Here is a 22,139-nt window from a genome sequence, read left to right on the forward strand (position 1 = left end):
TGAGAAAGCACTCTGGGGACATGAGCCAGCAGCTGCTGTGAATACATGCAGGTCATACCTCTCAACAGTAAAGGCTGTGATGGAGCAAGAGGATACATTGATTCCCAAGTACTGGAAATAGGTAATCCCAAGACATCCGGCATGTCCATAGATCCATGTTCCTGTTAGACTTTCTGAGACATTTGGCAGCCCAGCGGCCACCAGAACCATAAGATCTGCAACAGCTAAGCTAACCAGGTAGCAGTTTGTTGGGGTCCGCATATCCTTGGTTTTGAACACTACCAGTACCACCATTATGTTGCCAATGATGCCAATGCCACAAATCAGCAGAACAAGAAATACTGAAATGGTCTTGTATTCAATGAGGCTTAGTACAAGGTCACTGCCAGCAAGCGAAATATTGGTTGGATTCTCGAATTTGCTGGCATTCTCCATGCTTGTGTACTTGTAGAGATGAATATAGCGCAGCAGAGTTTACCACAGAAGTATGAAAAACGTGTAAAGTCTGTAAATGTGATCATATGTCTCCTTCAGACTTTACAGCGACAGAACTCATTTTCTTTCTCATTGTTTTTGTAGATGAAAGATGGTCTATATTAACTGTAGTTCAAGCAATCGAATGTAAACATAGCAACATCTTTGTTCGGTATCTGAAAAAAAAACAAGAGTAATTCAGTTATTTAAATTATATTCATTACTAGACGGCTGATGATTGAATAAGTTCAAAGTTTTACAAGGGAAAAGTACTCATGGTGCCAATTACAGTGAAAATAATTCCCTTTCAGGATAGTAACTTAAGAAATTAATTTTAGGCAACTGTTTCTGGAATTCTGCATTCTAAGAACTTTTACATATCGACTTAAAAATTTTAGTAGCTTAAATGTTTAAATCTAAATACAGTACACAGTAGCATTTATACTCTAATACTGTGTATATAAAATGTGAAAATCTGTTTTTTTTTAGACACTTGGGAATCATTGGGCAATGGAAATGGGATTCTTGTGTGTGAAACTGAGTATTAAAATGCCATATCATTAGAAAGAACAATAAAAACTATGTTCCACCATATTTTGAAAACACATCCAAGTTTAAAATCTTGAAATCTCAATACTGCTATGCAGTCACTAATATTTAAAATAATACATTGGGAGAATCTTTATTCAGAACTTCAGAAATGAAGTTCAGTAAAATGACTGATAGCTAGAAAAATGTATACAGTTGTATTAATACAGCTTACCTTCAGTTAATTAAACTTTTGACACAATCCACAATCAAAAGAAAGCAGTATTTATGTTAAAGACTCAGCATTACTATGTAAAATGTAAATCAATGCTTTCTAATAAAACCTATAACATTGTGTTACAGGGTACTTAGTGTTCCAAATGAAATCACATATAAACTAAGTCCTGAGATGAATGTGTGCCCCATTTAGGAAGAGTTCACAGCCTTGTGCTTGCTGAGTGCCAAAATAAGTTCCTGCTCTCCTGTGACCCTGAAATCGATTAAACAGGTTATCAAAGGGAGAATGAATAAATGAATGAATGAAATCCATCACAGGAAAACCAAGTAATGTATGTTATGCATGTCTGTGGGGGAAGCCTGATTATTATCCTAAAGTGTGAAGCTGTACCCCAAGATTCTCCACTAATGTATTCTGTCACTTTAAATCATCATACACAGAGACTACCATCTCCAGTGTCTGTGTGTGTGTGTGTGTGTGTGTGTGTGTGTGTGTGTGTGTGTGTGTGTGTGTGTGTGTGTGTGTGTGTGTGTGTGTCTGTTGGGGGCATACCATAACTTTACATGGACCAAAGGAGCTTTGTATCAGACATCTTGTACCTTGTATCACCAGAAACTCAATACTACTATTAACCATGTAGTATATAAACCCAGTCAACTTATGTTACCAAGAATCCGACACTTTGATATGTCACACTGTTGTGTTGTGCATTTTGGATTTATACTGTGGGTCAGAGTACTTGGTAGTAGGTGGAGTATGTGTACACACAGTACACAGTGCACCTAGTGCACTGCACAGATCCCCTGTATTTGTGGACTTGTGCTTTTCATGCACCATTTGACACTGGATGAGTCACTTCTATGAGCCGTCTGAATGTCTGGACCACTTACTACCATGTGTTGGCACTGTGTTTGCTCACCACTTTGTCCATTGCGTATGACTATCCCAGCCCATCAGTAGAGCCACATGAAAAAGATACAGCGTCCTTTCACAGTATGATCCTTTCTGCCTTCAAAATGTGGCTGTCATTTCTTTTAAACCCATATATTTAGGAAGGTCCTAGAACTCCCTCTAATATAAATTTAAATCCATGTATATATATATATATATATATATATATATTTTTTTTTTTTTTTGCACTTGAAATACTTTAGTTATACATAATAGATGCTTATTACATACAAAATTCTCTACATTCACAGTCTTGCTACACTATCCTACATAACTCACATTGCTTTTGTCTTGCCAGTACTATCAAGACAGTGCGCCAACATGAAACAGAGTCCACATGTACCAATGTCATCAGGGTAAGTCGGAGGAAACAGAGATCTGATGGGAACTTACTGCTGTTTTCAAAGTTAATGTCTCAATTTAAGTCCCTTTTCTAGGGTTTTACCTAATAAGGGAAAGAGGGGGTGGAAGAGAAGCAGAATTTTAAATGCACTAAAAGAAACACTAGAAAAGCTAATTGTTTATTTCTACTATCAAATAAATGTCATGAATGCAACTCCCTCTACCAACTATCTCTATAACTTATATAAAAATGTCATTGTCTACAGAGTGAATCCACCAAATAGAATGTCTATCCATGTAATCCTGTCGTCACATCTGACTCCTATAGTGACCCACATGAACAACCACCTCCATCCACAGAGTTAATTAGGCAAATTGGGAAAGGAAGTAGATTGCCAGGCTTTTCTTCTGTATCACGCATACACCATACATGTGCACGTGCACACATACATACATACTGACATTTTAGAGTCACTAGTCTGCCTACCACATGCTTTTAAGATGTGGAAGAAAACTGCTTAACCCAGATAAAAATCCACATGAACACAGGGAGGGTATGCAGGCACTACACAAAAGGTATTCCAGCCAAGAACCAAATCATAAAGCCTCCTGCTGTGAGGTGACAATGCAAAGTAGTTTCCATTAAATGAAAAGAATTGAACTTAACTGTATCCCCTTCCTTTTTATAAAATATCAACAATCATAAATATACAGTGAAATACTGAAGTGTGATAACAATTTGAGTTGATAACCGACTGTTACAGCATAAATATATTTTACAGGATGATGAAACTGAGGTCATAACATAGACAGAATACTGAGGAAAACAGTAAATGTGAGTTAATATTTTTGTTAAGAAAGCAGAAGCTTCAAAGATCCAGAGTAGAGTAGGACAGATGGTAAGAGAGAGGGGGGTTAGAGACTTGGAACATGTATTAATTAAGTCATATCTCCAGCATCTTCACATTTTCGTTAATATTGATTAAATAGAAAATGAATTCTAGTCTGACTGTAAACTAGCTAGTGATGCAGGTAAAAGGGTAAGGGAGACTGCTGGTGCATTAACAGAGAAGCTGTGGTCTGCACAGCACATATTTATTCCACATCTTCAAGGTTAAATCCATACATTATAAAAATAGTGGCCATCTTAAATACAGCAAAATAATTAACTTCTCCAGGATTTTGTAGGCTACTGATGTGATCTTTCAATTTTCCCCCTTAATGTCATACTGCTGCCTTGTTACTGGTATGATGTTACTTAGCATTTATTACTATTATTCACTATCCTGAGAACTCAGACTTAAACAAAACTGTAATATTATAGGACTTACAGTGTTTATTTTTTGTAGTAATGGAGTTTCATGTTCTCCCTCATCTGCATACTTGGCAATCTCTACTATTTGGTCCACAACAAATAAAGTAACTCCATCCATCCTCCACCCATAAATAAATAAAAAAAAAGTAAATAAATAAATAAAATTATTATTATTATTATTATTATTATTATTATTATTTATTAATAATAATAAATAAAGTAAATGCATTTAATTAATCTGATCATTTCTGTTTATGCATTACTTGTGGTATACATTCTAACATTAAAACTGAGCAGAAATTTGAATTTGTGCATTAATAAAATAAGTCTAAAACAAGTATATGAAATCATCTTCCTTGATATATTCACATCAACTTGCATGCATAGGATCATCATGTGTTCCAAAAATACTGCAAGCACAGTTTATTGGAGTAGATTATTTAAGTATATAATTTCTGTGCAGCCAACTTTTAACTTCCAGTACTCAGACTGTGAATAATATTTAAAAAATGTTCTCCCTTTTGTTATTCATATTGTCTAAGACTGAGATAGATGTCTAGCTCAGAGAGAAAAAGAGAAGATAATGAGCCTTCTGAATGTGTAGCTACGGCTGAAAGCAGAATAATTATATTAGAGCTGTACCTGTCTTTCTAAAGCATACTGCTATTCTACAGTCATTAGAAACTACTGCAGTCACAAGCATCACTCCAAGGCATAGCTTACGAACGTTTTAAAACGATGGAGCATGCTCAAGCACATACCAGTATCAAGGCTACTGTGTTGTATGCAATGTTTAATTATTTTTAGCATAAAAATGCATTATCAGTTTACAAAGAACATTTAATTTTTCATTCACAAATAGTGTCACATTCATGGGTTTCGGAAGCTGTTAGTTTGCTATCCGTTTTGACTGAAACCATTTAAAACAAGTAAAGTTTTGAGGCTATATTTTCTACCTCATCTACATGCTTTTAACTTTTTTTTTGTGATTTATAGCACTTTATCCCATATTTTTAATCTATTATTTTTACAGCCCTCCATCACAAATGAAATAGTAAAGCAAGTTAATGATACTTGAAAGGCATTTTTGTACAAGATGTTGAAGTGAGGTTACATCTACCTCACCTGGTGATAGTTCAGGTGGCTACAAAAAAGAGACAACTTTTTTAGCACCTCAGGTCCCTCCTGAAAAGTAATCAGTAGCATTTAGTTTGCCAACCAAAAATAACTACATAAACCTTCTTTTTCTGTTGTAAAACTAAATATTTTATCTGTATTGGAAAATGACAATTGTTGCATTTAAGAAGTGATCTGAAGTTATAACTTTATCATGTTCCTTTTATTGAAATATTGAAATCTGACAGAGAAACATGGCTGCAAATTAAAATCTGGCATATGAATGTGTTTTTGATAATTTTGCTCTGTAATTTCAATGCATAAATGCAAAATATCTTAATTTCACAGCAGCTTTTTAAGACTGAAGGCAAAATTTTCATTTAGGATATTGAAAAACATTTTTTTTCTCCAGGATTAGAGATCCCCAATAATCACAGTGTTGTACAAAAAGTCATTATGTTCTTATGTCCTAACTTTTAAATCAAAATATTGAAAATCTCTGCATCTCTTACTTAAAATACCATACTCTGAAGTAAGAAAACCTTGGGAGAAGTTTAGAATTTTCTCTGAAACAGTCCACTGATACATCATTTGGGAATCAGCAGGTAACACAAATCTGCAATACATCGTTCCCGTTTGTACATTCTTGATGCAACATGTCATGTGATCATCCTTATTATCAACTGATGGCCTCCTTCCTCATTACCAAAAACTCATTGCTGATAAATTAAAGCATACCCCATTACAATACTCATAAATATATTGGTTTGCAAATCCTCTGTACCCCAGTCATGAATATTCTCAGTAATACTCTGTCTTTACAATGGTAGTCCCTCCACACAGTTTAGTCAATTCTTCAAACTATTGTGACGGTTAATACAAAGAGAGTTATGCACACACAAGCAATCATAATCTGCTGTCTCCTTCCCAGTATAAATTCCACGTAGCACATGCCACGGTAGCAGCTAAGAAACTTTCACAAATCACTTTTGAATAAAACTTCACAAAGCTGAATTTTTTAGATCATTCAAATGATATTGTATGTTTAATCACCAAATCACTTACATTATCATTTCCCAAACCTCGGTCTGTCTGATAATACTATCAAAATTAGCCAACTATTCATCTGACAGAAACAGGTTTCTATTATGTGACTGAAAAATCACAATTTCGAATGCTCATAAGAGTGAAAATGTCGCATATCAAAACTATTATTGTGGGGGGATGGGCCCCCACAACCCTGCTAAATATATATACCAACTCCGAGATCACACTACAGTGAGGAAAGGGCAAATATTCCAATCTTCACTGCACTGTGATCCCACAATACGAACTTCAATATGCGGCGTTTTCATTCTTCTGAGCATTCATAATTGTGATCTTTCGATCACGTAATAGGAACCCACAGAAACTTGCCATATGCTGGTCAGGTCTAATTTCCTCTTCATATCCCAGTTCACTAGATATACCATGGTGATCAACAGTAAATCCTGACAAGTTATTCTTATCAAATAACACCCATCAGATATGCAAGGCAACTCCATGGCTCCACAAAAAGGCATTCTTTTTCTATGCAGCTATACTATAACTTCCATGGGAGTCTCTCCCACACCTCTTTTTATGTATTCTGCATATATAACTCCATGGTCTATCCTGCATATATAACTCCAAAGAGGCAAACAATGTGGAAAAGAGAAATGCCAGGCGAGGGTGAAAAAAGTTATTGGAATACTGAGATCTTGTATAGCATTGGATAAAAGGCACATTACTCATTATCTTCTCAATTCAAAGAGTTGAGATAAATGAAACTATATTCCAAGATATATCACTCTTTGAATGATAAACTACATGTTTTCATTTCAGCATGTTTGTGCCTTACACAAAATAAATAATTTGTTTTTTTCAGTATTTTGTAGTATTGCTCTTTTTTAACAAAAAAATGCCACATGCATAGCAAGTGATAACTGCGTATTAATCAATATTAAAAATTCTTATGTCTGGGAAATGAAGACATTCAGCCTACCATCTCCTACCTTCCTGCAGTAATGAGTTGTGCTGCCATCTCAGTGTAGCTATTACCTATCCATGGCATAATGCTTAGCTCATCTGCATCTGGTGATTTCTAATAGTAGGGAAGTATATGGATTTGACTTATTTTTGACTGAATTTCCTTAAATGAACTAAATGTTGTCATTTTTAAGCAGCTGTACTAGAAGCAATACATTTCCAGATAATTTCTGGAAAAATGAATGAAAAATCTAGAACAATATAAAATCCCGTGTAAGTCCCAAATACAAGGATGCAGCGGCAAATATCTCAGAAACTAAAGAAAAAAGACAATAAACCAAAAATTGAAATGGAAACTGTAGTCAGCATATTGTCAAAAAGGCTGAGTGAGAGAAAATAGGGGGAGGCAAGTTTCACAAGGTAGTGGACAGGATGGGGGAAGAAGAGAGGGATATCATTTCTAATAGTCACTGTCTTTCTATTTCCAGTGGAAATACAAAGAAACAGCTTTTCAAATGGCTACAGAAGCTGCAAATGATTTGCAGCAGAGGGGGTTGGAATATGTACTAACCTGCAGGCAAACAGAATCATTGTCCCCAAATCCTTACTGTAAGTCACAAGCAGGAAGTCCAATAAAATTAAGCCTCTGTTGACAGAGGTAGTACATCTACCTGCACCTCCTTTGATTTGTCATCCAACTGAGCCTCATCAGACAGAGCATGAAGACTTCATCAGCTGAACAACCTTTCTACATAGGGAGAGTAGTAGTTAAGCCAATATATAAGCATGGCAGATATCTGCATTGGACAGTTACAAGGTAGAAAATCAACACAATGTGATATATGTCAGATGCCTTAATATAAATGAAATTAAAGAAACTATAAGAGTAAACTCTTATTTTGGCAACAAATTTAAGTCTATTCTTTAGCATTAGTTGTGATTATGCCTCATCTTGCAGTATTTCACAATTCCATTAAAAGTTCCCACTTTAGACATTGGAAAAGATGATAATTCTCATCCCATATCTCAGAACCCTCCTTAAAGGAAAGATGACAGGAGGAGCAAGAAATGCCCAGCTGGATTATAGAGAAGAGAAGTCAGTTGCCTGCAGTTTGGTGCCTGAAGAAATAAAGGGAATCTGGGAGATGATGGGAAAGTCCAGTAGTCAGCACTTCCAAGGGATCAAAATATAGGAAAAAGTGCAGTCATACACAGAGGTACTGTTAAAAAATACATCCACTTGTGCCTGTTTAAGGTACTTTTCCTTTAAAACTGAAACCTGTTTTGCATATGGTTCCTGGCAGGACACTGTTTCCAATCCCATGACAGATTAGGATACATGTAGCTGCCAGTGTGCACTACAATCCTGCTACACTGAGTGCATCAGCAGTGCCACACAAAACCACTCAACACTGCCATCATGTACACTGACCGCTGAGAACCTGAATCATAATATTTTCATCATTAGACCTGATACTAGTCATTAATTAATTCTCATAGTACACATTGGGCTATCCATTCTGTTGACAAAGAGGTGCTACATCTACCTGTTTTAATTAACTTTAGTAATACTAGTTTACTTTTTACTAATCATAGTTAGAGCTTAATAACACATGAATACTCTGGTTGTAGTTTGCATCATTTTGTTACTTCTGTGTGTTTTTTTAACTTGCGTTTCTGACTGGTGGTATCCAACAATCCTTAATCCACAGCTTTTACTGAATGGTTTGTCTGTGTGATCTTTTTACCCATTGGCTTGTTTGTTAATCCCAAATAAATAATACATGTTGATGTGATAGATATGCATCCCAATGTATTCCCCATATCTACAGCAAGCTTCCACTGCATCTGAACAGAATACTACCTTTGGCACCTCTACGGTAACCCTACATAATTGGATGGTTAGCCTCAAATTCTCCCCCAGACTATCTTGTTTTAGCTTCTTTAAGGTTGTTGGGTACTTCTGAATGTGAGTTATTGTCCATACTTGTAATGGTTTGCAGACTGATTGCCTAGTACGCACCTTTGGACCAATGAACCTGTGAACCTTTAGATGTTAAATGATGAATAAATGGGATGAAGAAGGTATAGAGTGGAGTGCAGAGCTGAAAGGGCTAGAAAACATCTAATCTTAAAGCCATACTGGTAATCAAAATATTTATTTGGTCTTTCTATACATATAATGGGTTAGTATATGAACTTACAAGGAGTTAGATGTTAGTATAAACTATATTTGCTTTTGCCTTTTATGGGAGCTAGATTAAACCTTATAAAATGAAGTGTAGTACTTCAGGCTGAAAGAAATGGGATTTGCCAATTAATCTAGTTTTTGAAATTTATGAAATGCTTGACATTACAAGATATGTCAAAGAAGTAGCATTAATGTGGCTTGTTTTGTTCACATAAGGATTTAAGGGAAAAAACAAACAATAGCATTTAAGGAAATGGGGTTTGAGGTTATGGATGAAAGTTCAGCGTAAGATATCAAAAGGGTATCAGCAAATTAGAAAGATTTATTTAATATTATTAACCTTTACAGAAGGCTGGTGGAATGGTAAGGTGCTACAGGTAGTTTTCAGGTGCTAGCAGAAGCTTGGGGGGGGTGTATACTGGTCAACACTGGAAGTAGAGGAGATGAGATGTTGCTTAAAAGCAGGGTATGAACACATCATAATGACACACACTCATCTTTTTTGATTTTTCTTTGACAAGGGAATCTTGTTGATGGATGGCCAAAGTAAAGCAAGATGAGAACTGATAACCAACAAAGGACACCCAACAACCACAGGACTGAGGACACCAATGTATTGAATTCTATCATTCAGAGGAATATGAACTTCTCCAAAATAGAAAAATACACTACTAGACCAAACTTATAAAGGTGGGGTGGGGGAAAGTTGTCAGTCATTAGGTCAGCCTGTTGTGTTGTTTCCTGAGGACTGGTGCAATAAAAATAAAATTTTCAACCAAGGTACATCACTATTCAACAAAATGTGCAGTGCACTCCCTTGTATAGTCATTTTTCATTTCTCCCTTCTCCATATTAAGTGGATCTTTATGTAAAATAAAAAAAACTTCTTAAAATTGTCACAAACAATAGAATGTTTAAAAAGGTCATTAGTCATATCCTTGGACTTGATGCAGAAATAATGTCTCTGTGTTCTCTTCTTAAGTTTATGTTGGGTCTTCCTAGCATAATATACTGAACAGGAATTACATGTACATTGTAGATGCCAGAGGTGTTGCAGCTAAAAGTGACAGGGCAGGGTAAAGCTGAGAGATACTGTTGAATGACCATATTTGGAGCCTTATGTATGAACCGACAAAAGTTGCAAACACTATGTTTGGATATGTGATCACATCTGTCATTACTGGCCTTCTTATGTTTCAACTGTGCACCTATGCTTGAAGAGAACTTAAATAAACCAGGGTTGAATATCTGACTTGGGCAGTTCAGACCAAATATCCATCATTAAGCTCTATTTGATGTCCATGATCAACCATACTTCATCAGCTTGATTTGAATGGTGTAGAATCATTGGCTTAACAAAACCATTCACCTCTCAATTCTAAAGTTTTAGTCACAGGTTTGCATAAAATAGGGGCACATCCAGTTGTTCTCTTGCCACATATGTGCCCCATCACATCATGTAATAATTCCAAAGAATAGCCTCTGGCATGGGACATATCCTTTAAAATGTGACACTACTTCAGGAAATTGTCATCATCCGAGGAAAGTCTAGAAAGCTGGATAAACTGCTACTTCAACCCTTTTTGGCTAAAACTATGTGTAAAAATGTGCAAAGTGACTGGAGTAGGTAGGCCTCCTGTACATTCCTGAACTGAAACAATATGATATTATCCCCACTTTCACACCCAAAAAGGTAAAACACAGTCATCCACCTGAAAAGTAAAGTCCAACAATCTGGTGGTTGTCCTGACAAATACAAAAAATAATTTCAAGATATCCCTAATGCTATGCCAAAGGATGAAAATATTGTCCAAGAAACAATAATAAGCTTTAACAAATGGGGAAGACCTACTGCTATGAATGTACTGCTGTTCCTAGTGACTTAAGACCAGATTTGTGAATACGAAAGTCCCCTTCAAATCAACACTCTTGGCACATTGTGTCTGAAGTTTCTGTAAACCTGCCAAAAAAAAAAAGTCTGAGATCTGGTCACTGAAATACTGCTCCACTCCTGTAATCATCTTCGAATCACTTGAAAACTGCTGTTCTTTCAAACTCTTTTTAATGTTTAGATGGATTGTTGTTTTATCTTAAGATCATAATGGAGTAACCATGTTTCATCAACAGTAACTAGCCATTTCAAATAGTTTGCACTAGCTTAACAAAAATGTTGCAAAATCAACTTGGAAGTGTCCACTTGACATCTTTTCTTGTCAGCATTCAAACATTTGGTTACCCGCTTGGCTGACAGCTTCTGCGTACTCAGCTGCCCATAGATTATAAACCCAACACATTCCCTGAATATTTGTAGTGTCTCAGCAATTGTTTTAGCCGACATTCGCCGATCTGCCAAAATCAGGTCATGGACATGGTCAACAATTTCAGGAGTTGACACTGCTTGAGGCCTCTAACACCTTGCTGCATCGAAAATCTCTGGGCTGAAAGTTTGCACACCACTTTTTCACAGTTGTGTAAGAAGGGCACTTTTCACCCATGTTTGCATCATGCATTCATGAATTTCCTTTGGAGTTTTCTTCTGCAGAAATAGGAACTTCATGATGGCTCAAGAGTTCCACACTTGAAAATTCCACACTTTTCACTGACATGGTTCTATCAATAATCTGAAACAATTTCAAAATATAGCATTACAGTTCTGCAGATTGGGACTTTACTAGATGAAATAACCCTCTTTTCAGCTACAGAGGCAAAATAATGATCAGAATTTAGAAAGCTGGCCGGCTTAGAACTTTTCAGCACCCCTTATATATACTGTATGTGTATATATGGGTCTAGGACTATTCACTGAAAGCACATTTCACTGAAACTCAAATGACTGTGCACAAATCACTGAAAGCACAATTCACTGAAAACACAATTCACTGAAGCACATTTCGCTGAAAGTTATATATGGCCTTTTCCCCGCTGTAGAGTGACACTGGAGTTAGAATATATAGTAAGGGTGTGTGGGGGCACCACCCCCCGCATTGGGGAGTGTGGGGTCGTAGCCCCCTACATAGTTTGGATATATATTAAGTTTAGAAAATAGTAATTTATAGATATATAGATCTATATATATATATATATATATATGGTTCTACCTGACTTCGTCGACAGCGCAGAAGACCGACATCGAACTGAGCTCCAGAAGATCGAAAGTGAAGAAGACCGACGCGAATCGCGAGTGGCAGAACATCGACAATGCAGAAGACCGACACGATGGATGACAACACCAACGCCGAGGATGCCGACATGGGGAAAGGCTGTGTGAGTATGCGGTAGTGACGGACGTTAGGGTGCGAGGCAGGTAAGTGTGGAGATTGACGGTCTGTGGGGATAGGGGTGGGTTAAGTGAGTTAGGGTTAGGGCGATAGGGTGGGTTAAGTGAGTTAGGGTTAGGAGCGATAGGGGTGGGTTAAGTGAGTTAGGTTAGGAGCGATAGGGGTGGGTTAAGTGAGTTAGGGTTATAGGCGGGTTAAGTGAGTTAGGTTAGGGAGCGGGTAGGTAAGTGTATAGTGACGGACCTTAGGGTTAGGTAAGGTTTAGTGTGGGCTTGTAAGGATTTTGGTGTGCTTGTGTTGTGTGTGTGGTTTGTGGAATGGGGATGTGTTTTGTTTTTAATAATTGTTATTGTGGTGTGTGCAGTGTATGGGGTTTCGTGTTTGTGTACCGTCGGTTATTTCGTTGTCGGTTATGTGTGGTTTCGTGTTTATGGACTGTCGAATATGTGGTGTCGGTGATGTGGTTGTCGGTGTTGTGTGGTTTCGACTATGTCAGGTAGAACCATATATATATATATATATATATATATAGAGAGAGAGAGAGAGAGAAATACAATTTTATATTTATATATATATATATATATATATATATAGAGAGAGAGAGAGAGAGAGCGAGCTAGATACATAGATAGATATAGAGATATATGCATATATATGGATCCCTATCAGATTATCGAATGTCTGTAAATTCGAAAGTCATATGGCTCAGACCGTATGATTGAATTTTTGGAAGTCTGTTTAAATTAAAGGGTAAATTTCCACGTACAGTGATCTCCATTGAAAACATTTGAACTTCCAAAAATTTGATCATATGGTCTCAACCATATGGCTTTCAAATTTCCAAATGTTCCATAATCTGATAGGGATCCATATATATACATATATCTCTATATCTATCTATATATGTATATATATATATATATATATATATATATATATATATATATATATTTGTATTTTTTATTTATTTTACATTTGTTGACCGGGATGGTCCGACTGGATACATGTCTATTTTCAGTGGAGGCCCAGGGAGAAAAGCTCCACATTATCAGTAAGTTACATACATGTTACATAGATACATATTGTTACATTAGTAATGCACATGATAATACAACAGATCTTATACAGATTTTTTTTTTTTTTAAGAAGGCAATTATATCTTTTGAGTTTAGTCACTGTGAATCGTTCTTGTTTGGGGTTACAAGTCCCTTCCCTAGGTAGTCCTTTTAGCAAAGATTTAAGGGCTTCCAATAATGGTCAGAAATTCAGCAAGGGCATATAGAGTTAGGTCTTAAAAAATCTAAAGTTTTTGTACTTGATATAGATACATAGATAGATATAGAGATATATGTATATATATGGATCCCTATATATATAAAAAATTGTGTTTACATATCAGTCTCTCTCTCTCTATATATATATATATATATATATGTGTGTGTGTGTGTGTGTGTGTGTGTGTTTTTCACTACCTGGATGATCTTTTTCTTATACAGTTAGAAACAGAGAGTGAGCTAAAATAATTTTTTAATTATTTGGAGTTGACAACAGATTTATTAAGATCTTGTTGTCTTTGATTCTATTATCTAGTTAGCTTTAACTCTAAGGAAAGACAATAATAAAGGGTGTTTTAATTCTATGGCTTACAGAAAGCCAACTTTTCCAAATAGCTATTTGCACATCTCTAGTTAACATGCATTTCATTATAAATGCAGCCATATAAATGGCAGACTAATTACTACAGATACTGTTTTTTTTATGTGACATTGATATTCTGATCAATATGCTGCTGGAGCTAAATCCTTTTACCCAATAAAGATAATGTCGTTAAGAGGTAGAAGTACTAGATTTAAACGTATTCAATAGATTTGAAAAAAGTTAAATGAGAAAATGTAATTAAAACAAGGAAAAATAAAATAGCATTTATTAACACCTTACTTGGTGAATACTTATAGTATAAAACTTATTTTACAGAGATGTTGGAATAAGGCTTTTCTGTAAATGTCTGCAGCAAGTTAGGTTTAAAAGCAACTATTTTCAGAAAGAATTTTAATAAAAATGTTTTAGAAAATAAAAATATGTAAGATGTGAATTCACAAGTTAAAATGTACAAATGTGGAAGTAGCTCGCAATGCACATTTATTTATGAAGGAACAAACACACTTGTGCAAAATTACCCTAGGGCAAAATTGCCCTCGGACCATTTCTTGTCCTAGAAGTTGTAACAGTAATCCAAAATGCACTGTTTATCTCGCAAAGTATTTAACTTGTGAGGCCTATATGGATGAAAAATGGAGGGAAGTTTAAAATGTACATTTTATGACCACTATATGATAACAAAAGAAAGAACACACACACACACACACACACACACACACACACACACACACACACACACACACACACACACACACACAATGTATCCCAGTACAGTAGCATGCCTTCCAGGCAATTTCCACATGGTTTTCCTGCTTTGAAACTCTGCCAATGCAATTTGTCAAGGATAGGTAATCTATTGGCTCCCATCCATCCTCAATTCCCAAGCTGCTAACTGAACCACTGTAGTCAAGGCCATAACCTCTATGTCACAGAGCCAGTCAGGAAAGTAATATTTTGATACAAATGTAGTGCCATCCTTGGAAATCAGAGACAGTCCAATGATACGCACTGGTAAGATAATTTCTCAGCCCCACTTCCCATTCTACCTCCAACATTATGAGTCCTTTAAGCAGATAAGCACTTACCCGAGATATCTTGGATGATTGTTTCCTGAAATGTAGAATGCATTCTTTTTTGCTGTCACACCCCATCATCCCGTGGTCTCTTGAAATTAGGGCTGGGGGTCAGTTAGTAGTGGGAAACAGAATGCACATGTTTCTTAACCTCCTGTTAGTGGTGCAATACTGATAAGCTACTCTTCACCTTATTGATAAGGACTAAAGCATTTCCGATGCTGCGGTGGACTGGCTGCTGGTTTTGCATAGATTACACTTCTACTATACTTACATTGACTTTTGAATATGTCTGTTACTCGTTGCATTGCATTGTTATATTTCTTTTTCTTTTTATTGTACCTTATATACTGAATTCATCACACTGTTCTCTGTAACAGGTTATTGATGATACAGAGAACTTCTGGTCCAATCTGCTTACCATAAACTAAATGAAAAATAAATAACTATTCAGTATATAATAACTTTGATGAGGCGTGTTGAATGCTCCAAGATGTGTTTTGCAGTAAACTTAATGCATATAGATGTAGGGACAACTCTGAAGAGACTTGACTGCCTAACATAAAAACTTTCCTCTGAAAACTGTTTCTATAAACTGAGGTAGAACTCCTCAGCCTAGCTCTGAAAGAGAATACACCTGTGTAACCTTAAATTATGTTTTTAATCTTCATTTATATTTTGATTGATGCCTGTAAATAATCTTTGTTGTGCATAGCTCTGGCTTACTTCTATAAATAATGATTCACATTGTCCTTTCTTTTCTGTATTTCTCACATTTTGCATTCATTCATTTAGCTAGCAATTCTTGAGAGGTTACTGTACTTACAAGCTCTGCACAAATTAGTAAAAGTTCATTTTATTACAATTAGACACTAGAGACCTAACATTTCCAAGCAGAATAATATTTGAGAGAGGCAGACTGGACATGCTCATTTGTTCTTTGAATATTAATAGGATTAATGGCCTTGCTAAGCATTCTAGGGCACTCTAGCAGTGAAGCAGAATTTATCAGAATTTTTTTTTTCTGTAGGAAACATGTGACCAAAGCTGAGCATAGAAACCTTTCCAAACAGGAATGTATACTACTGGTGCTTCCCACCAGAAAGGATGTCACCATACTGAACAGTATATCAGGGAACTGCACACCTTTGAATGTGTATTCTGATATTAGAGTACTGGAAAAGCTGTTCAAGGCCAACTCCGTGGCGATGATTTTTCCATAGCAAGCTTGTATCATCACCCAGGGAGAGGCATTGGGGAAAGCAGAAATCTACACATTAAACTTCAAGAAATAAATCCTGTGGGTGATTTGGTCTCTACAGTAGAGTTAAAAAAGCATTTTAGTTTGGAAAAATAATGCTGTGGTACAACCCCACCTTCTCAGCTTTACTTAGATACTTTTCTACCTTTTCATCTAGAATGAATGGTTGAGAGATATAGGAGCTATGTTTCAGTGATAGTAAGCAGAGAAACCTCCTAAAAATTTCCTGCCAGCTACAGAATGATTTAGGGAAGATTTGAATCTGTAGGCTATGCTAAGTAAATGTAAAGTAGAATGTAATCTTTAAGACGTCATTTATTACACCCCAGTTGTCTTGTCCTTACTCAAAGCCCTCAGTGCTTGCAGTAGCTGTACTAGTTGCAATAACTATCCAGGATTTAAATAAACATATTGGGAACCTGATACAGCAGTATGTTCATACTTAAGCTGACAATGTGGTCTCAACTGTCTTAGGTTAGGACATTTATAGAGGTCATCTCAATGCACAACTACAGGCATAGACATGCAGAATTCAGAAATCTTGAAATTAAGAATTATTTCATTTCCAGAGATTCCTGAAAACAGCAAAAGGAAGTTTCTGAAGCACTCATGATCTATTGTACTGAATTGTAGTAAAGGTTCTTTGAGTATCTACACAGTAACTAATATAGCAATAACCCACGCCTGGATGTGGGTAATGCAGGATTTACCCACGGTCGGCGTGATTTGGTCCCAAGGGCGAAGCCCGAGGGACCAAACAAAGACAACCGTGGGTAAATCCCGCATTACCCACACCCAGAAGTGGGTTATTGCTATTATACTATGACATTATTTAAGAAAAGAAATAATTACTTTTCTTAAATAATGGCATTGTATAATGCCTCTTTGCTGCCCTTCCGCAGCTGTCTGGTATCCGCGGCAGTTCTGATGTACTGCGCATGCCTACGTAGTACCTCAGAGCTGTGGCCAAAAGCAATGGAGAAAGCAATATCTCCGTTGCTTTTTACTGTTTCGCTATGTTAAATGGGTTTAACATAGCGAGACAGCTTTAAAATAAGCAACAGAGATGTCCGTTGCTTATTTTAAAGATGTCTCGCTATGTTAAACCCATTTAACATAGCGAAACAGTAAAAAGCAACGGAGATCTTGCTTACTCCATTGCTTTTTTTTTTTTAAACCTGTCTCGCTATGTTAAATGGGTTTAACATAGTGAGACAGCTTTAAAATAAGCAACGGAGATCTCCATTGCTTATTTTAAAGCTGTCTCGCTATGTTAAACCCATTTAACATAGCGAGACAGGTTTAAAAAAAAAAGCAACGGAGAAAGTAAGATCTCCGTTGCTTTTTACACACTGTGTCGCTATGTTAAAGGAGTTTAACATAGCGAGACAGCTTTAAAAAAAGCAACGGAGATCTCCGTTGCTTTTTTTAAACCTGTGTCGCTATGTTAAACTCTTTTAACATAGCGAGACAGTGTTTTAATAGAGACTTATACTAATGGAAAAAGTCCGGGCGACCGGACCTTTTTCCATTAGTATAAGTCGATTTACAACGTACACGCTGGCCAATCAGCATGCATGTTTTGGAATATTAATGGGGGGTCATGGTATAATAGATAATAAAAATTACCTGGCCTTAGAATAGATCAAAATGCAGTTTTATTCAGTGACACTCCCATGTCTACATGAAACTTGCAAGCCATCTGTAAATTCAAAGCCATCTGTATTTCTCTACTGCTCTAGAGACGTATTACATGCATCTAAGTTCCACTGCTGTTCAGTTTCTGAATAACTAATGCTGAGTTACCCACCTGTGCCAGTGGCATAGAGGGCTCAAGCCCTGACCATAGCTGTCAACCACTTAGCACAAAAAATCTGGACAAAACCAAACTAATTGGGGGAGGGCACAGCCTCAAAAATAGGGACATTTTTAAATACTGCTCTTATAAACTTAGAAAGTTGACAGAATAAAAGGCGGTGGGTTACCATGCATTTTCTAAATAATATAAAGTCTGAAACTCAAATGACTGTCATTATTTAGTGAATTCAGTCCTCATTGATTTGCCATAAAAATCCAGAAAATCACAAATTTTGTGAGGAACAGACAAAAATATGAGGCAAAAATCTAGACATTCTGTGAAAATTTGTACAGTTGAGAGGTATGGCCCTGACTATGGCTAAGATGACCTGAGGTTCATTAGCAGTTTAGGCACTTGGAGAAGCAGTGAAGTAGAATCGATGTGCCAATCCTGGGAACAAGTATACACGTGTCAAGTGGCATATATGTGCGGTTTTATTTCCCTGGTAGAGACTGAGGAAACAATCACATAGTTACTCTTGTAGGTGAGACTTGGATGTCCTTCTCACAACAAACCCTTGCAGTAGTAAGGTATAGTTTACTGTTGATGCCGTTTGCACACTCCACCCATGAGCTGTCACGGAATCGATACAAGGGAGGTAGGGCTTAAAAGCAAAAAATAATCCATGCCTGATGGTTGCCTTAATGGTGTCCCTCTTCTGGTTGACCCTTGCCTCTGGTGATGGTGGAATGAATGGGTCAATTTACCAAGAGGGTATTGAAGATCAGCAGGTAGTGGAGGCAAGGAGGTGCCAAAAAAAGAATTAATGCCAAGTTACCCCAGTAAATCCAGTCCTTTCTAGAAGCAAACAAACCATTAGCCCAAACTGGTACGGTCCTCTTGGGTCGAATTATTTTCCTTCTTGCCTGCAAACTCATACAGATGTGGAGTTATGTGCAGATAATCTCACAATTACCCTTCTGTAGCTGTTTAAAACTCATTCATTTCTGGCAGATTCTATAAGAATTCAGAACCTTTTCTAGTTATCCCTTTCATGATTCGAGATCAGTACTCTTTATGTATAATACTTGTAAGCTACTTAAAAAGCAAGTTAATTTACTTATATATTGGGATGGATTTAAATATATTTAGTTTTGATATACACAAAGCTATTGATAAAAATAAAGGAAATAAATGTTATCATACTCTGGTGGATATTAGATACCAAAATTCATCAGCAGAGCGGTATTATGTAGCAGTAGTCAAGACGGTGCTATATCTAAATCTATTAAATGTATCTACTGCCCTTTTGACATTTAATTATCAGATGGAAAAGGCTGATCCTGAAATTCATACAGGATTCCAAATAAACATATCTGATCAGAGGCTTAATATTGTCACAAAGACAGAAGGGAATATAGTAATACCTCTTTCAGAACTCTCTGGAGTAGTCACAGTGCTTCAGTCTTTTTTTCCCCTACTGTGGTTGCACCTAGGAATAAAGCTAAACCCAAGGAGAAACCTGCTCAAATGTGAAATCCAGAGAGAAGCATTTGGGGTTGATAGCTGTATTCAAGATCCCCCTATTAGGCTTACAGCAGTGCTTATAGTGGTCTTCTCTTTATTTCCCCAGGACTAATGTAAGACAGTTCCCTTTTATGAATTACCAGTGTCATGCTAGCCATCATTTTTTTTTTTATCTAAATCAGATACCATGTGTGGAGTCTTTTTGATATTCTTAATTCTCTATACTGGAAAACTGAGAAGGCAAAAGGCTTAAAATCTAGTATTCTTAAACTGTTTGCCAGGGTCTCAGAGCATGGGGGCAGCTGAGACAGAAATACTGAGCTACACATTCAAATGTTTTTTTCATACTACTAAAACATCAGCTCATTCCTCCTTACAGTATCCAAACACATCTGTCAAGTCTCACCTGACACACTAGTTTAGGTGCAAAGAACTCATAACGAAAAATTACTATATCTACATGCTGATGCCTTTCATGATTCAGTACACATATTTGCAATATATGTGCATTTACATTTTATTTACTTTTATTTTACATTTGTTTACCACGCTGCTACACTAATCAGATATAATCACTTAAATAGTCCACAATGAAGGAAAAAAAAGGCAGTAAGTTGAATATATATCAAAAACAGAACAGAAAATAATATGTAACAAAAAATTGTACAGTAGCAATTAATAGACGTAGCAACAATTCTAAGAGAAATGCACATTTTACAATTTTATGATTATGTTTCAGGTTTGCATCATGGTGGAAAGGCTGTGAAATAATAAGAGCTGGGGGTGGAGTTAAGAGGTGTTAGTAGCTGAGAGAGTGGAAGGCTAGAAGTTGGGAGGATTATACTGACCAGCAGAGTGCTGTGCCATTGATAATTAGCACACTTGGCATTATGTCAACTTATATTTATTATTCTATACTTAATGGATGTGATTAAAATAAATCTGCCTTCAAATAAGTAATGAAGTACAACGGAAAGATCGAAAAATGGTTTAAGCAGTAGTAAGCATGAACTACAAAGAGGGAGAATTTACTGTTAATTTCTCAGGGGATTCATATTGCTAGCAAAATGCCAACTCTATGGGGAACATTTTATCATGGCTGATGAGCAAATTGACATTACCCCAAAGTTACTGCACCCCCTTCCTCAATATGCAAAAACATCAAACTTGATTATATTTAATGGGGGTGCAAGGGGGGGGCCTGTTTGTGCATGAGTAGTGTCATAGGAGAAACATACCAAGGGAAAATAATCAAGTCTCCTTTTATTTGCATATTTGCAAATGTCCTTTATGGCCTTTAACATGAAAACAGTCATAGTTTTCAGCAGACTAACCTATGTCCATTTGAAGTGCTCATTTAAGTATATCATTCCAATTCTTCTTTAATATCTGTGTATGCCCTGATTCTCTGTATGTGTCTGATACTTATAGAATAACCATACACCTACTGATTGATTTTGTATATGTATATCTGATGCAAGCTAACTAATTCTGTATATGTAATGCCAACAACGGCAACAAAAAAAGAAATTATATTTGTATACACACGGGTCCTCTACACATGGTCGACATTTCACAATGTTAAAGACCATATGGCCAAGACCATATGATCGACATTTGAAATGCCGGCCATGTGGAACCGGCATCTCCGTACAGTGTGGAATGGAAAGATTTCCATTTTCGCACTGTAGTGCAATCTCAGAGTTGGTATATTTAAGTTACAGGGGTGTGGGGGGTGTAGCACCCCACGAGGGGTGCAGGGGGGATGTAGCCCCCCCCTCCTAGTATTTAGAAAGTAGGTTACTGTTGTGTGGTTTATTTTTTTTTACATGTTCAAAATTTTAGGAGTCGAACATATGGTCTCGGCCATATGGGTTTCAGTTTTCTAACATTTCAAATATGTATATTAGACCCATACACATACACACACACACACATATATATGTATATATATATATATATATATATATATATATATATATATATATATGCATTCTGACTGATTTTGTGCTTCAGATGCCTATGTAACATCCATGGCCATATTGACTGTTTCTGCATCTGTGTGATTCTTACAGAATGCTCATATTCATAGGTTCATAGGTAGGTACTAGGCTATCAGCCCCAGGGCCTATATAAGCCTAGCCATAAAGATTCCCTGGCTTTAGCCACCCAGAAATTTATTTACCTGTGCCTTGTCGTGCAGAGCCATAGAAGTGATACCTAGGGTAAATTTCCTATTCCTCATCCAGTTGTCCAGATTTTTCTTAAACAGGGCCAATGAGGTGCTCTGTTTGACATGAATGGGCAGCTTGTTCCAGAGTATGGGAAGTCTCTGGGACAAGAACCTATCCCTCCAGCAAGTTCTGTTTATTGTGGTGACA

The 22,139-nt window shown here is 36.5% G+C and overlaps 1 protein-coding gene across 1 annotated transcript in view; it reads right to left on the reverse strand.

The window, feature by feature from the left end:
* LOC122810180 (thyrotropin-releasing hormone receptor-like) overlaps positions 1–22,139 on the reverse strand; it is a 560,620-nt gene that overhangs the window by 360,360 nt on the left and 178,121 nt on the right. The window contains exon 2 of the mRNA XM_044081657.1: positions 59–650. Within this exon, the coding sequence (XP_043937592.1) occupies positions 59–435 (377 nt within the window). The 5' untranslated portion in view covers positions 436–650. The remainder of the gene's footprint in view (positions 1–58; positions 651–22,139) is intronic.

Source organism: Protopterus annectens, chromosome 8.part1 (assembly GCF_019279795.1).
Source record: "Protopterus annectens isolate FY-2018-M chromosome 8.part1, PAN1.0, whole genome shotgun sequence".
In the NCBI taxonomy this organism is placed as follows: domain Eukaryota; kingdom Metazoa; phylum Chordata; order Ceratodontiformes; family Protopteridae; genus Protopterus; species Protopterus annectens.